Source organism: Lutjanus erythropterus, chromosome 1 (genome assembly GCF_056507025.1).
Source record: "Lutjanus erythropterus isolate fLutEry1 chromosome 1, fLutEry1.hap2, whole genome shotgun sequence".
NCBI classification, from domain to species: Eukaryota; Metazoa; Chordata; class Actinopteri; order Lutjaniformes; family Lutjanidae; genus Lutjanus; species Lutjanus erythropterus.
This window is the reverse complement of record NC_139317.1, coordinates 22131682-22147320: the sequence shown is the minus strand read 5'-3', so window position 1 is coordinate 22147320 and position 15639 is coordinate 22131682. Positions and strand designations below refer to the sequence as shown.

Sequence of the window (15639 nt, the reverse complement as noted above, 5' to 3'; positions counted from 1 at the left end):
GCAATCAATGCACGGGAAAAGTGTTTGCAGAAAACAGGTCGGGCTTTTTTTTTGTTTGGGCTTTTTACAGGCCTGCGACAGCCACAGGCTCTGGATTTGTTTATTTTTTTGTCAGAGCACTTAATTTATTGAGAATTTGAACAAGTATAATAAAAGAATGCGTTGAAATACATTACTTACCCTAGCTTTAATTTATCATCTGTCACACTGCTGACACTGTTGTGGAAAGTTTATCTGTTTGGCAACGAAACTATTTTAAAAATAACATTTCGTAGGTCTATGTATTAATATTTGTTTGGACACTTTCCTCAAACAATCTTTTTTTTTTGTCCTTTCAGAAAACTGTACAAGCGATACGCCTTCCTCCGCTGTGATGATGAGAAGGAGCAGTTTCTCTACCACCTCCTGTCCTTTAACGCTGTGGATTACTTCTGTTTCACCAACGTCTTTACAACCATCAGTGAGTGCTATTTTAATGCGAAACAGCCAGACAGCATTGTCAATAAACTACCGTTTTTTAAGTGTTTTTATTTCTCCTTTCTGTCTCCCAGTGATCCCCTACCATGTGGTGGTTGTTCCTAGTAAGAAGTTGGGCGGCTCCATGTTCACAGCCAACCCCTGGGTGTGTGTTTCTGGTGAACTGGCAGAAACTGGAGTTCTGCAGGTCCCCAGAAATACTCTAGAGATCACTTTTGAGGTTGGTATTAACTCTCAAATAAAGGACAAGTCCACTCTATTACAACTTGCATCTTTATTTTGTAGTTTTAGTCACTATTTAGGTTAGATATGATCACAGTGTTCTCACTACAGTAACTTCTGTAGTCAGGGAACATGTTGATGGTGGTACAGTAAAGTCTAACGGCAACACAAGTGGTTCAAAAAGCAGACAGGTTGTAAATAAGTCATCTGATTAACAAATTATCTTAACTACTTTATTTTAAGGTAAAAATAAAAGTGAACGGACCTGAAATGTCAGTAATAATACCTCACTGCACAGAAACGTGTGTACAAGTACAATACGTCATCTCAGTAATTGGTCTATAAACTGTCCATTCACCATTGTTTTCTCTTCCATGGATGTTTGGAAAAGTGTTGGTTCGTTTGAGCTGGGTGATACGTGCAAATTTTTCCTATGGGCCACTGTCGGGCATGTATGCTCAATTTTTAATACGTGTGAGCAGTGAGTTTGCTATATTACATACACTCCATATGTTTACTGCAGCCAATAAAGTAACAAAGTAAACTTACAAAATGTCATGAAAGGTAATATTCTTACACCTGTGTTCCTTATTAAACAGAAAACTACAACCGTACACCTTCTGAATCAAAGTTTCTCTCTTTTATCAAACAAAGATGAGCTTAATTGCTTTGTTAAGTCATAGTAAAACACACTTCATTCAGAATCGACAGAAACCAAATAAAACTCACCAAAACCGCCTTGGTTAGTCTGTCCATTGTCCAACAATTAATGACTCTGTTTTGGTTGAAATAAATCCTTAATTCACCACATTAGATGTGAAAATACTCTTGGTCTACAGTTTTCTTCCCACTCATTCTTTGGTTCAGTGGGTGTGTACTGCACAGCTGAATTAAAGTGTGTCCCTGAGCAGAAGCTCCCCCTTGTTCTTTGGAGGCAGATCATCAAATTAGCAATATAAAATGTTGAATATCACACAAAAAGATTACCTAAAAATAAATAAACACCCATGGATTCAGCCAGTTGCCAATACATTCATCCAATCAGCCTAATTTGTTTAAAACCTGAACAATCATTTGACTGCTTGTTTCCTTTTCGTGTTGGACTTGTTTTCAGTCAACAACTTATAGATAGAAATGATGACCAAAACTATGAGAGTAAAACCAAGCAGTAATAAACCAGAATTATCCTTTGAATGAGCTGATGTCTTGTGTTTTGAATTAAATTTTTGTTTTTGGTGTTTGACGTCACTGCGCTTCTCTCTCTCAGTGCCAGAATCTGGGCAAACTGACCACAGTGCAGATGGGTCATGACAACACGGGGCTCTACGCAAAGTGGCTGGTGGAGTGTGTGATGGTCCGCAACGAGATCACAGGGCACACTTACAAGTGAGCGTGACTCTTTTGAGGGAAATCTAACCGCTGCAATGTTGTTTTAACCACACGGTTCTCAAAAAAAAAATTAACAAAATCCGTTTGTTCTTCAGGTTTCCATGTGGCCGGTGGTTGGGGAAGGGTGTGGATGATGGCAGTCTGGAGAGGATCCTGGTGGGAGAACTGATGACCCCAAGCACGGAGAACGATGAGAGGTTGTGCCGTACGCCGCCGATGCAGCAGTCCCCGGGGATGATGAGGAGGTTTGTCACCATCTCGCCAAACAGCAAACCAAGTAAGTTACTCAACTGCAGAACCATAAGTCATAGATGATAGTGGTGTGTGAACATTCTGTTATTTGAAAACACAGTCTTGTTTTTAATACACTGACTGCTAAAAATGAATGAGAAAACACAGAGACAATCAGATAAAACCTGGACAGAGATTTTTCCCTCCCTGTGTCTGCTTGTACTGTCTCACAGCATCTTTGTTTGCCTTTTACTTCTCCTCCAGAGTTAAACACAGGTCAGATCCAGGAGGGAGTGGGAGAGGCCATCAACGGGATTGTGAAGCACTTCCACAAACCGGAGAAGGAGGTGAGAGACGGCAGTCTAGACAGGCCCCAACACGTAGTTCTATTATTCATCGCAAATGAAGAATAACAGCTTTCTGCTTTGGTGGTCCCCAAGCCCCTCACTACAACTGTGGGCTACGTGGTATAATTAAGATTGTTTAAACATATTTTCATATCATATTTTTCTGGCCCAGAATGATTTTTTTAAACTTTATTTACAACAATTTCAGTAAAAATACAATTCAAGTAGGAAAAATCAATCTGATCTGTTGCTGCTACAAATTTGATTTTTAACTGCAGCCCCTCTTTTAATGGGACTTTACTAAGGGATATTTTGGCATCACTAATCTCCAGACTTTGTGGAATATATACAGACTTAAACAACAAAAAATAAGTTTAAAGTATAAGTTTAAAACAATAGATAGATAGATAGATAGATAGATAGATAGATAGATAGATAGATAGATAGATAGATAGATAGATAGATAGATAAAAAATCAAAATAAAGCAATAAATTTGTACATAATAAAAATAAATGCACTTAAGCTAAGGTATCTTCACATTGCAGCAGTTGATTTAACAGTCCTCAATTAGATTTCTAATACAGCCAGACATACCATTTTTTCTCCCAACATTTATATTTTGAGAAACTGTCCCAGAATGATACCTGTTATTGTCTCTGCTCTGGATGCACTGATATAAAGCACCAACACTGATAATTATTACTTAGTAAGGCACACAGAGTGATGCCTGCTGTAACTGATCTGTTGATTACAGGTTGAAAGAGTAATTCTTTGTTTAGTCCAAGTACAAAGGATTTTTTACTGGGAAATCCCCTCCACTTCTGCTCCACCTCTTAACGGTACGGACAGAACAATGAAGAGAGGCTGCTCACATTAGAAATTGTCCCTAAAATTTAAATGCACTCTGAGTTCTGTTGTTGTGTCCATAACCATGTAAACAATACATGATTTTATTCTCATGCTGATATGACAACTAAAAAAGTATTTCTTTTGTGATCTCATAAATTAATACAATGCTCAGTAAACGTAGTCACTGCTGTTATCACTTATCGTAATGCTTTATTACTTGGAAGTTGTTTTGAAATAAATTATGACCTGTGAGAGACGGCTGTCTCCACTATATTCTTTACAGTTTCCCAAGCACCTTAGTACTCTGTTTCTTCAAGATACTGGGAAAAGGTTGTTATTTTAATGGGATAACTGGATCTGTAAAGCTGTTAAGAACTGTATCCAAATAGTGCTCTTTTTAATAGTAATTTGTGAGACAGCGACAGCTTTATAATCATTTCTAACTACATGTTGTTTTTCTCTCCACAGAGAGGCAGTCTGACTCTTCTCCTCTGTGGGGAGTACGGCCTCGTCTGGGCTCTGGAGCAAGTTTTCCAGCATGGTTTCAAATCACCCCGACTCTTTAAGAATGTTTTCATCTGGGACTTCTTGGGTAAAGATCAAATATCATTACTCCCTTATATTACTATGAAGAACCCTGTAGACTTGAATGGGAAAAAGTTTGTTTCTTCATGAAGAACAGCAGCTGTGGTCATCTTAAATAAAAGCCAGTTATAATGGACAATACAAACTTTTTATCACCTGTCAAGCTTGATGTGTCTGTTTTAAACACAAAGAATTTTAATGAAGTTTTCCTTCAAATAAATCTTCGTATTGCAGTGCAATTAATTGTTAACTGGTTTGTCTTTAAATTATTATTTTTTCTCTTGGACAGAAAAGTCACAAGTGTACTTTGAAAGTGCAGAGCAGCGGGAGGTGACTCCGGATGAAAACTGGCAAACCAGAGTGCGCCACTTCTGCCGCTTCATGCGTGCCATCAACAACACGTCCAGAAACATCGGCAAGGACGGGAAGTTCCAGATGCTCGTCTGTCTGGGTGCAAGGTAGGCAGACAGGTGCATCCAGGTGGAAACACAGTTTGCTGCATAGAGTGCGAGCAGCCACAGTAAGGATAAAACATAAGATATAAATAAACACATGAAAGTAGGAACTAAAAGGACTGAACAAAAACAAATAAAAATAATAAGAGTAGGAAGTAACTCATGAACCTGCCGACATGTCAGCTACAGCCATGTGTACAGTCCCTGAATCTACGTCATTAGTTCTTAATATATAAACATAAATGAAGCTTAAGCCCTCAGGATACGAATCGATCCTTCTTACGGAAATGTCTCTGGTTAAGACACTGAATCCTTCACAGTTGTGGATTCACTGCTCGTATTTGACCTGCATCCTGACCCTCGAGGAGTCAAGTGAAAATGATCTCTCCTTTGAGGATTCTGGATGTATCAGACATTTTATTGGTTTCCTTCAGGTCTTTCTTTCAAGCTGAAGAGCGTTTGTGTCTGTGCATTTAAGTGCTTTGTGATGCAGTGATTTTTTTAACTTGATGTACGGCTGTGTTTCATTAATTTCTGATTCGTCTATACAAAATAGTAGTACTGGAACAATTAGATGAGTCATTGAATATTCAATCTAAACCAAATACATAGTCAACAGTTTTGGTAAAAGATTGTTGATGTTGTTTATCGAGCAAGAAATGCTTTCACTTGTTCCTGCTTCTCCACTGTGAGGATTTACTCCTTTTCTTTATTTTATATCACTGTAAATTGGATATCTTTGGGTTTTTGACTGCTGGTCACACAAAACAAGTAACATGAAACCATCACCTCAAGCTCTGGGACATTGTGATGAGCATTTTTCTGACTTTTGATAGACAAAAGAATTAATCTGTTAATAGAAAAAAATGACAGAAAGATTTTGAAAAAAATATCTAATTGTATTGCAATTGTGAAATGATTTGCTGATGGGAATTACTATGATTTGTCATAGGGAATGACCATTTTTAGATTATTATTCTCATTTTCATTTAAAAACTTTGAAATTATTATGATGAACTCTTTACCAAAAAAATGTGTTTTTTAAGTCTGTAGAAAATGATGTGCACATTTTGTCTTTAACACATATTGGTCCTCCTGCGATGTGAAAATATCAGTGAGCCATATTGCAGTTTCAATAAAAATTTAATTAATTTTTCAGCCCTTTGACAAATTCATCTATAATAAAAAATAATCATTAATTGCAGCTCTTCACAATAATACACATTTTTAACAAGCCTTTGTCGAGGAGGAGATTTTTAACTACAGTATAAAGTGATTTGTCTGTGAAATTAGCTTTGAAGTTACTGTAATGTGTTGGTGTTGACTTCACGTGTGTCTTCTTCTCTCAGGGACCATTTGCTGCATCACTGGATCGCTCTGCTCGCAGACTGTCCAATCACTGCTCAGATGTACGAGGACACTGCACTGATTAAGGACCGCTCACTGGTAAACTCTCTGATAAGAGTGCTACAGACTCTGCAGGAGTTCAACATCACCCTGGAGGCTTCGCTCGTCAAAGGCGTCGGCATCTAAACTGCAGCCACCTTCCCACCAGTTGTACCTGACTAGGAGGATCACTGGGGACCACTAAAAAAGAATAACTGAACCTTTTATATGCAGGAACTGACTTGAACAAAGGACATTTTCTGGCTTATATTAAAGCTACTGTTACATTTGCCATATATTAAGTGCAATGAGCCTTTCAAGATATGTTGTTATTTTTATCCTCAATGATGTTGCCATTAGATGTTAAAAAATATGTTTTCTATTATGAACCATGATTTTCACATTATTGACCTACTTGTGCTATAATGTTTTATTGAAAGCTAAATATTTTCATTGTTATCGTGAACTGCTGACAATGGCTATATTTAAGGGAAAGTGAGGATCAAAACTGTTATTATATTTTCAGAGAAAAACAGTATTATTTTGTTAAATCAGTCAAGTTGCTTGCTCTGTTGTCAACTCAGATTCCAATGTCATTACGCAGAGCTTAAAGCAAATGATGTAGAAGTATGCTTTATAAGTATGTGTATGACAGGAGGTTTGTGGAGTGGAAGAGAAGATTCACCTACATAGAAATAAACAAAGGCCCTTTCCCTGAGAAATGGAATACCTTCAGCAGAGAAAATTACCCTTCTTGCATGATAATAAGACTGGCTTTAGCCTGTATCCAGTGATGGACAGTTCATTCTGTTGGATAAAGGAAAATACCCCAAGTCTTTGGTTTGTGTTCCAGACACAAGTCCTCCAGAGAGATGCTTGACCCGGCTTTCTGTGCAGAGTGGATCACAATAACAGCCTTCATGTAAATACCTCCAACCAGCCATTTTCCCTCCCATCATCCCAGCCCTGACACTACATCTGCCCTCTTCTCTGAACAAAAACAGCGTGATGATCTCCTGCTTCCCATGTGAGGAGCAAAAAGGACTGCTCTTTCCCCCCCTTCTGATTTTATCATCATGGTTTCTTGCTATGCAATATCCACCAGAGAGAAAATTCTACCCACTTACAAACTCCATATCGGGGTGTCTTGAGGTGTCACCGGGCCCTCCAGCTCCTCTGTTACATACATTGAACTTTACTGTGCAGAACAAGAGATTTGATATGTGAAGGACTTCTTTTCTGTGCCAACCAACGTCTGGAATGACTGTGTTGTACTCGTCCGTGTACGACCCACACATGAGCATCTTGGGAGATATATATTTTTGTTTTCCAATACTGTTGTACATTTATTGACATAGCTGTGTAATGTAGTGTTTACTAAGTGAGCAACAGTGTACAGTGTAAAAATATATTAAGAATAAAGCATCTGTAATGCATTTAAAGTGGATTTAATTGAATTTAATTGTATTATTAACCAGCTATTCATTAATAGATCTATATTATCTGGAGAATGTACTTTCACAGCTGAGAACATGTAGTTCACTTCAAAAAATCACTGGCTTTTAAATGTGAATATTTAGTTTTATTCATCTTCAATGACAGTAAACTGAATACATTTGGCTTCTGGAGTGTTGGTCAGGTAAAACAAGGAATTTGATTTCATTAACTTTAGAAAATTTGTGAAATATTTGTTATTCTCTCACATTTTATAGACCAGATGATTCATTAAATGATGGCAGTATGTTAAATCAGATAGTTGACGGCCTAAGTCTAATGTAAGTTTTTTTTTTTTTCTGTTGCATTGATTAAAAACAAAGTATCCTAAAATATTCATATTGTAGCTGAAAAGTAATAAAGTAGTGTTTTAATTGTCTTAGAGATAATAAGCTGATTGTAGATTTGTGTTCTCTGTTGAATGGCTCTTATTTGAGAAAATGTAGGTCACTTAAAAAATTGTTTTCAACTTCCTAAATTTGAACATTTTCTGATTTACTGAACCCTATACATTTGGCTTCTGTACTGTCAGTCAGACAAAACATATAAATTTGGGTTTTGGAAAATTGTGATTTTGTTATTTATTTTATTGTTCTATTTATTAATTTATTTTCTCACATTTTAAAGACCAAATGATTTATTAATTAATGACAATAATATGCTTATTAGTGGATTAAATAATTGTTAGTCGAAGCCCTAATGAAAATGTTAAAATGCTAAAATGTTTTTTGGCCAACTGCAACTGTAAATTCCCCATCTAATCGTAGTTCTAAAGTAATAAAGCATTGATTCTAATGAATTAAGGTTAGCAATACGTCTATCAATAGATTTAGAGTCTTTATTGAATGTGCTTTCTCAGCTGAGAAAATGTCAACAAACTCTTCGCGCCATGTCAAATAGCTGTTTATCTTTAAAGCCTTTGGCCAAGTGGTTTATGGGATTTTGAGTTTTAAAAGTAGGCCGTTAACAGCGTGCGCACGAAGAGCTCCCGTTTTTCGACTACATTTCCCATGATTCATGTCTTCTTAAGCGTACGCGAGGATGGCTGCGATTGGTTGGACCCAGGTTCAAACTCAACGGCTGCACTCCATATATGGTCATTGTACGCTCAGCCCTTTCATTCCGGCTTTTTATGCTAATGATATTCTAATGGCCAGCTGTATGCATTAGTAGTAAGGAGCATGCGCAGTACGTGAAAAGAATACGGAGAAGATTCAAAGTTTTTGTCCAGTAAGTGCACTGGTATTTCTTTTATACAGAAATTACATTTGTGAGTTTTTACTGGTTTGTTGTGTGTGAATAGACTGATGGTAATGCGGTGTAATGGTAGCTTGACGTGTGCGTTTGCAGTTGTTGCGAGCAAAATGTACAAAGACTAACCGACTCGACAATGGGATAACGTGGAAGTGAACGAGAGCGTGGCGTGGTAGTAGTAGCACAGTCGGCTAGCTAGCATGCTAACAGCTAACAACAATGAGCCATATTTGGCGCTCTAGCGGGCAAAAGTTAGAATTTAAAGGGCAGGATGTGTTCATCGCAACTTTTTGTATTTTATTAAAATTTGGCAGCACACATGCATTGTGCCAAGTTGATAATTGTGTTTTCTTAAGATACGAATGTTACACATAATTCAACGAATAGCCCGGTAACTAGCTTTTTGTTTCTTCACTTCAGAAAGCGCTGCTGCCCGCTTTTTGTTTCGAGTTGTCGCCGCAAACAAATCCTAACTGAAAAATGTGTAGCGTCAAATATTTTCATTGTCTTTATGCTAGAAAAATGGCAAAGTTTCCTGTATGCTGACATGTGTTCGGAAAAGTAACGTTGTCAGTCAGTTAAGGATAGTAAAACGTTGTGTAGTGGGTGTAACGCTTCTGAGATTGACCTCACGTTAACCGTGCGGAGTGTGTGAAAGTTTGGCAGGTTGTTTCAGTTGCTACTGCATCAAATCTAACTTACAAGGTCATTATGTTTAGCTTCTTCGACGACACAACCAATAATATCAGATATAACGTTAGGGTTGCCAGTGTTTTCTGTCTGTTTTTGATTGTTTTCCCGCGACTTGCCTTTAAATTCTAAACACATTCAAGCGTTGTTGGTTTAGCCAGAAGTCAGTTCAGCTATTAGGTTGTTTGTGTGCTGTAGATGCCATAAACTTCCACCTAACATGTTATTTTCATACAGAATTATGTTAAAATTATAGGTTGAGAATGGCTTACTTATATCTGAGAGTATGCGAGCGTGTAGGGACCGCCCCCTTCTCAATAGTAGAAGGCACATCTGTCTGGAGCCATCCACGGTGCTGGCACATTTACCGAATTACCGATCTGTGTTTTACGTTTTCAGGTTGTTTTTTGCCATAACACTGACCTACGAACAGACTATGTTTGGCTTTCACAAGTCAAAGATCTACCGGAGTAACGACGGCTGTTGCATCTGCAAGACCAAGTCCTCCAGCTCACGCTTCACAGACAGCAGCCGATATGAGGAGACATTCAGACTGTGTTTTGGGTAAGAGATCTCATTCATTAATGTTATGCATGTGTAGAGCCTTAACCTGTGTGTTTTTGCTTGTGTGCATGTGAGTACAGATGGGTTTTCTTCAAATTAAGGAAAGGGAATCGACTTACAATATATTGTATACATGTGAGTGAAATATCAGCTGGATAATGTTTTTGAGAAGATGCTTTAATGAAATTATAACAGAAAACTGTAGTAGTATTATTTCTATAAAGGAAGATCAAAACATATCTCCTCTCATTTTTAACTTTCCCTCCTTTTCCCTTTTTAATTGCATGTATGTTTAAACATGGTGGTACATGAATATAGATATGTATACTGTATATGTGAATAAGTATGGACATGCACACTATGATCAGCAATATCTTCACTTGTATTTCTTCATTGTGTGTCTTCACTGTGTTTTGTTTATGTGTGGAGGATAACAAAAAGCAAACATGTCAATACAACAATAGCTATTGACACAACGTTTATATTAAAATAAAAGAAAATAGTGCATCATGATGTTAAACTTTACCAATGACACTTTTCCTCATGTGTTTTTGTGCGCTCCATTAATTTTTTTTTTTTTTTTTTTAGACTGTCAGAGGATCGTGTTGGAGACATTTGCAATGCCTGTGTGTTGCTGGTGAAGAGGTGGAAGAAGCTACCTAATGGCTCCAAGAAGAACTGGAACCATGTAAGTGATGTCTGGTGACAGTAGGGAGAATTATATTTGTTCTGCTGTGAGCTTTAAATTGACTTGATGTCTGTGCCTGACCTAACTCAGGTGGTGGATGCCCGAGCTGGACCAGGCTTCAAGATGACAAAACCCAAGAAGATGAAGAACATTGATGGGAAGAAGAAAAGCAAGTTAAAGAAGCTTCACAAATTAAAGAGACAAAGTAAGTTGTTTAAAATGTTAAGTAGTCACACGCATGTTTTTGAGGTTTGTCTTGTATTATAAATTTGTTTTGGAACTAGCTGGACAAAGGAATATTTTTTGTTAACTAGAATTATGTATGTTCATGGATAAAATGCTTTATATCACGGTCATAGAAATACTTGTAATTTCACTCTGTCAGCCTTGGGTTTAATGTGGTTTTCCTCTTGGCGTAAACTAACAGCCTGATTAAAAATGACTGTTTAGCAGCATCTTGTGGCTCTTTGGGTTAGGGCACCATTAAATGCATGTAACTGCAGTGTCTCAAGGTTCACATTAGGGCTGAAACAAATAGTCGGTTTAAGAAAATTAATTAGCAACAGTTTTGGTCATTGATAAATTCTTTGAATGTTTCTATGTGAAGGAATAGTATCATAAAAAAAACAAGATCACACAGCAAATGAGGACAACAGAAATGTTTTTCAAAAACCTGTTGTAGTATCTTCCTTCTCTTCATAATTCGTATGAGCTTAAGCTTAAAAGCCCTAAAATAGTGTCACTAAAGGCATTTCTGTGATAGTAAGGTGAACACATTTAGGTTTTAAACTATTGGTTAGACAATACAAGTAGTCTGAACATGTCAACTTGAGCATTAGGAGATTTTTGAGTATTTTCACCATTTTCTGACATTATATAGACCAAACAATTAAAGAATGTAGAATCAACATATTGATAGATAATTAACATATTAGTTGTTGCTCCCTTAGTTTGAATCTTGAGTGTTTGTTGGGCTGCTTTCTCTCTTAGTATTTATTAAAAGCTAAACATTTCCCAATATATTGAGGCTATTGGTGAATTTCCCATCTCATCAGTCACTATTGTGGCTAATAAATGAAGGGCTGCAACTAGCAGTTATTTTCATCATTAATGAATCTGTCAATTCATTTCTTGATTAATCGCTTGGTCAATTAAATTGTCACAAAAATTGTGGGGAAATGATCACCATTCCTGGGGCCCAGAATGATGCCTTCACAATGTTTACTTGGTCCAACCAACAGTCCAAAATCCAAAGGCTCTTTATTTACTGTCATACATGACAAATAAAAGCAGGAAATCCTCACATTTAAGAAGCTGGAACCAGCAAATGTTTGACATTTTTGGTTGAAAAATGACTGAAACGCTAAACTGATTATCAAAATGGTCAGCAACTATTTGTCTTACAATGAACTATTCGTTGCAGCTCAGAATAAATCATGGTGGTAATTTGATGACAGTGTTTTAACTGTTTCTTTTGTTTTCCAAGCAGACTCAGATGCCCACAGCACAACCTCCAGTGTGTCTCCCGCACAGTCTCCCAGTTACAGCAACCAGTCAGATGATGGCTCAGACATAGAGTCCAAACAAAGACGCTCCACTCCCTCCATCTTCTCTTTCTTGGACCGTTCATACTGGAAAAGGTAACCTGGTGCTCTCATTGAACAGCTTAATGTTTGACAATATGACAATTGTGTCTTTTTAGTATGATGGTAATTTAACGTTTGTCTTTCATCTGTGTTTGTGGGTTTTTTTTTCTCCCCCTTTCAGGCAAAAGGTGTGCTGTGGGATTGTCTATAAGGGCCGGTTTGGAGAGGTGATTATTGATCCTCGACTCTTCAAGCCCTGCTGCAGTTCCAAAAAACAGAAGACGCTGGCGTCCACACAAGTGGGCACACACCTCCCAGACTCACTTCCTCCACAGCTCCCAGAAGACGTGAAAGAACCCTGGTGATTGGTTTTGTTGAATCCCCCATAGGGTTATCCATGGCATCCGCCTGGATTTGTCTCCAGTGGCAGACCTCCCCATTTCCTCTCTCTCTCTTCTGATTATATCTGTTAGTTAGATGTTTCTTTTCTATGTAATATTCCTTTTTATATGGGTATTTTTTTAATTTTTGTATAGAGTTGATTATCTTTTTTTTATAGAAAGCAAAAAGGAAAAAAAAAAATATTATGGGCATTAGTGTTATTTATAGGATGAGGAAGAAAATTTTGTTGAGGCTCCGTTTCTGATTTTGATTTATTTTTGGTTATTTTGTATTAAGTGATCAACATTTTGTAAATATTTTGTCACCTTTTCTTACATATCAAAACTGTTCTATTTTTTCCACAATTTGTCAAACTGTAAGTGTGTGTGTATATATGAAAGACACCAGCTATTCTACTACCAGCTTTTTTTTGTTGTTGTTGTGTGTTGGAGTGGCTCTTCAACATGTCGCTGCAATGTTTTGTCTTATTTTTGCTCCGTAGTGCACAAATGGCTGTTGGCTACACCAGGGATCATTAGTACAGCTGTTCTCTATGAATTTAATGAGCTTTTAATCTGTGTGTGTGTGTATAGATGGGAAAAGAATCATCTCTGACATTTTCACAGCTTAGGCATGCCACAAGTTTGAAACACTCCATGCATGCAGTACATTCCTCTGCTTTTTGGAATGACAAAAGTGATTTATTTATTTCCTTTGTACAGATTTCAATGGAATGACAATGCATGTTGTAAAGCAACTGTTTTTTAAAATGGGTTTTGTAAATACACAGTGTTTCGGCTCTTGGTACATCCAAATCTTTTTCTTTTTTTTTATTACACAGTGGAAAACCACTATGTCTTGGAAAAAAATGTTGTTGCATGTCTGAAAGGTGCTGAAACATACTTTTATGCTAAGCCAGTTGAGTTTTAGCACATTGTCACATCTAATTGTCTCAGATGCATTTCTCTACAGGCGTGCTCTGTTTAGAAATACGTGTTAAAATGCAGGGAACGCTAAATGCTTAATTGCAGCATGAGTGAACTGCAATATTCTTTATCTGTTTGACTGCTAATGACATGCAATGGTCAGAAGCTGAATATACATGACATGTTTAACAATACTCTACATATTTGCCAGACTAATGCTTTTAAAGAGAAAATGTGTTTGTTTGTTGTTGCTGTGATTTATCTTCAGAAGCAATTGTCAAAGTTCAAACTATGCAGACATTTTGAATGTGAGAAGTGCTCTGGGGTCTTTCTATCACTTTCACTAATGTAAAGTGATGGATCCTTATTCAACCAAATTGGCTTGTAAAAAGCATCCATTATTTCAGCAATAATTTTTACACTTTCCTAACCATACTTCATAATTTTCTCATATATGTCATGTTAAAATAATGCTCAGATTGCACACTTTTCGCCATGGTGCATACTGTCTATCAAATTAAGACTGCAGTGACAACGGTTACTTTTTTGTTTTTCATTCAAACTTCATGAATTGACAGGCAATGCTCTGTAAAGTTGCTTAATATATAAACTTTTCTGCGGCAGGGTAGTTAAATGCTGAACATGTTTTATGATTCTTATTAAAAGGAGAAATGCTGCTCCCTTTTTTAAGGTGGGAAAATAAGCTTTTTTTTTTTTTTTTTTTCGTCCTTAGGGAGTTGCCATATTGTTTTTGCGAGGTACATTTTGGGATGTGAGATGTGCCTTAAATGAATTACCTGACCTTTTCAATATGATTATCATGTAATTTATACTTATTTATTGCAAAACTTTTTTTTTTACTGAATTTTTGATAACTGGTGTAGAGCCTTTCAGAAAGTCTGTTATTGATTTTGTGCACTTCCTCTTAACATGCAATGTAGAAGTTTTTTTTAATGCTTTTTTTGTATACTGTACCACAAAGTAGATCCGTATTGTAATAAAAAAAAAGAGTAAAAGAAGTGTGGTTGTGATATCTGTGCGCACCGCTAGGTGGTGCACAAGAACTACATGGAGGGCAGTTCAATGAGGATATACACAGTGACCACACTAGTTTGCTTTGATTTATTTAGTCTTTTGTCAGTGTGCCACTTGAATAGGTTTATGAAAATTGTACCACATACACTCAGTTTTACTTTCTTATGGACCTATACTTTTTCACATATTACAACTTGCAAGCTGTTCCCAAGAATGGAAACTAAACCTCCATAGTATTTAAAGAATTATACGTTTTAACTTAAACACATTTTGAGTGAGTTAAAGTAAGTTATAAAATATGCAGGCTACATCTTTTAAACACTTATGAAAATACAAATTACTGTGAAAACGTCACAGAATACGTGGGTCACATGAATTAGGTTAGGTTAGGTGTGAAACTATTTATATGAACTATATACTATATAAAACTGTGTGTATGAAATTTATTCTTTGGTATTGATAAAAAAATACTGAAAAATCTTGATAATACTAAGGTGGGACCAGAGAAGGACAGAAGACTGACTCCACACTATGTACGGATTACCACTTATTTGGGGGATATTTATTTTTTTTATTATTTTTTTTTTTTCACAATTTAGTCATAGATTTGAAGCGAAAATTATTATTTATTTGACGCGATGACAGAACAAAGAAAAACAAGCGCTTTTAAAAACTTTTAGATTTTTTTCCCCCCTAGTTTTCAACGGCTGAATCGCGTTCGAAACTGATTAAATTAGAACATCCGTTGCCTAGCAACCACGTTGTTTGGCTAACGGACCTCTTCTAGAGCTAGCTAGATAGCTAGAAGCGAGCTAAATTAGCTTACCAGCCGTCATTGACGACATAGTATGTACTTGTATTATGTGTATTCGGTGTTTTTTTTTTATCAGAGGTTTGCAGTTGTCAACTTTAAAACAGACACCAAAGGCCATGTTTACAGAGTTGAGACTTTGAAAGAACTCAGCACGTCAGGCTTATCAAAGGATTTCCGGTCAGTGCTTTCAAAATAGAAGTCTCTTCAGCGCCTTGATGTTGTAACGTTTTATAAAAAAGCGTCAATGCTTCCGGTTTTTCTACTG

General features: G+C 36.7%; 2 protein-coding genes across 9 annotated transcripts in view; both read left to right on the top strand.

Annotated features, from left to right (window-relative positions):
* Positions 1–7378, top strand: part of dennd5a (DENN/MADD domain containing 5A) — a 46389-nt gene extending 39011 nt beyond the window's left edge. For all 6 annotated transcript variants that reach the window (XM_084716874.1, XM_084716841.1, XM_084716882.1 and 3 more), the window contains 8 exons: positions 339–460; positions 552–697; positions 1967–2085; positions 2184–2365; positions 2584–2666; positions 3985–4108; positions 4391–4559; positions 5906–7378. In XM_084716874.1, coding sequence (XP_084573000.1) covers positions 339–460; positions 552–697; positions 1967–2085; positions 2184–2365; positions 2584–2666; positions 3985–4108; positions 4391–4559; positions 5906–6089 — 1129 coding nt within the window. In that variant the 3' untranslated portion in view covers positions 6090–7378. The remainder of the gene's footprint in view (positions 1–338; positions 461–551; positions 698–1966; positions 2086–2183; positions 2366–2583; positions 2667–3984; positions 4109–4390; positions 4560–5905) is intronic.
* Positions 7379–8554: 1176 nt separating this feature from the next.
* Positions 8555–14228, top strand: sinhcafl (SIN3-HDAC complex associated factor, like). 3 transcript variants are annotated; one of them, XM_084716823.1, is made up of 6 exons: positions 8555–8666; positions 9780–9944; positions 10533–10632; positions 10723–10837; positions 12119–12272; positions 12400–14228. In XM_084716823.1, exons 2-6 carry the CDS (start codon positions 9817–9819, stop codon positions 12581–12583), a joined length of 681 nt encoding a protein of 226 aa, XP_084572949.1. In that variant the 5' UTR covers positions 8555–8666; positions 9780–9816; the 3' UTR covers positions 12584–14228. The 3 variants fall into 3 exon arrangements, with proteins under 3 accessions (XP_084572949.1, XP_084572933.1, XP_084572940.1); XM_084716807.1 differs by lacking the exon at positions 8555–8666 and adding an exon at positions 8803–9081; XM_084716814.1 differs by lacking the exon at positions 8555–8666 and adding an exon at positions 8808–9081 and having other exon boundaries at positions 12122–12272.
* The last annotated feature ends 1411 nt before the right edge of the window (positions 14229–15639 follow it).

Coding starts and splice junctions, on each gene's coding strand:
- sinhcafl (XM_084716807.1), top strand. CDS start 9,053: ATGTTACACATAATTCAACGAATAGCCCG. Junction 9,945..10,532: donor ACATTCAGACTGTGTTTTGG/GTAAGAGATCTC, acceptor TTTTTTTTTTAG/ACTGTCAGAGGATCGTGTTG. Junction 10,838..12,118: donor TCACAAATTAAAGAGACAAA/GTAAGTTGTTTA, acceptor TTGTTTTCCAAG/CAGACTCAGATGCCCACAGC.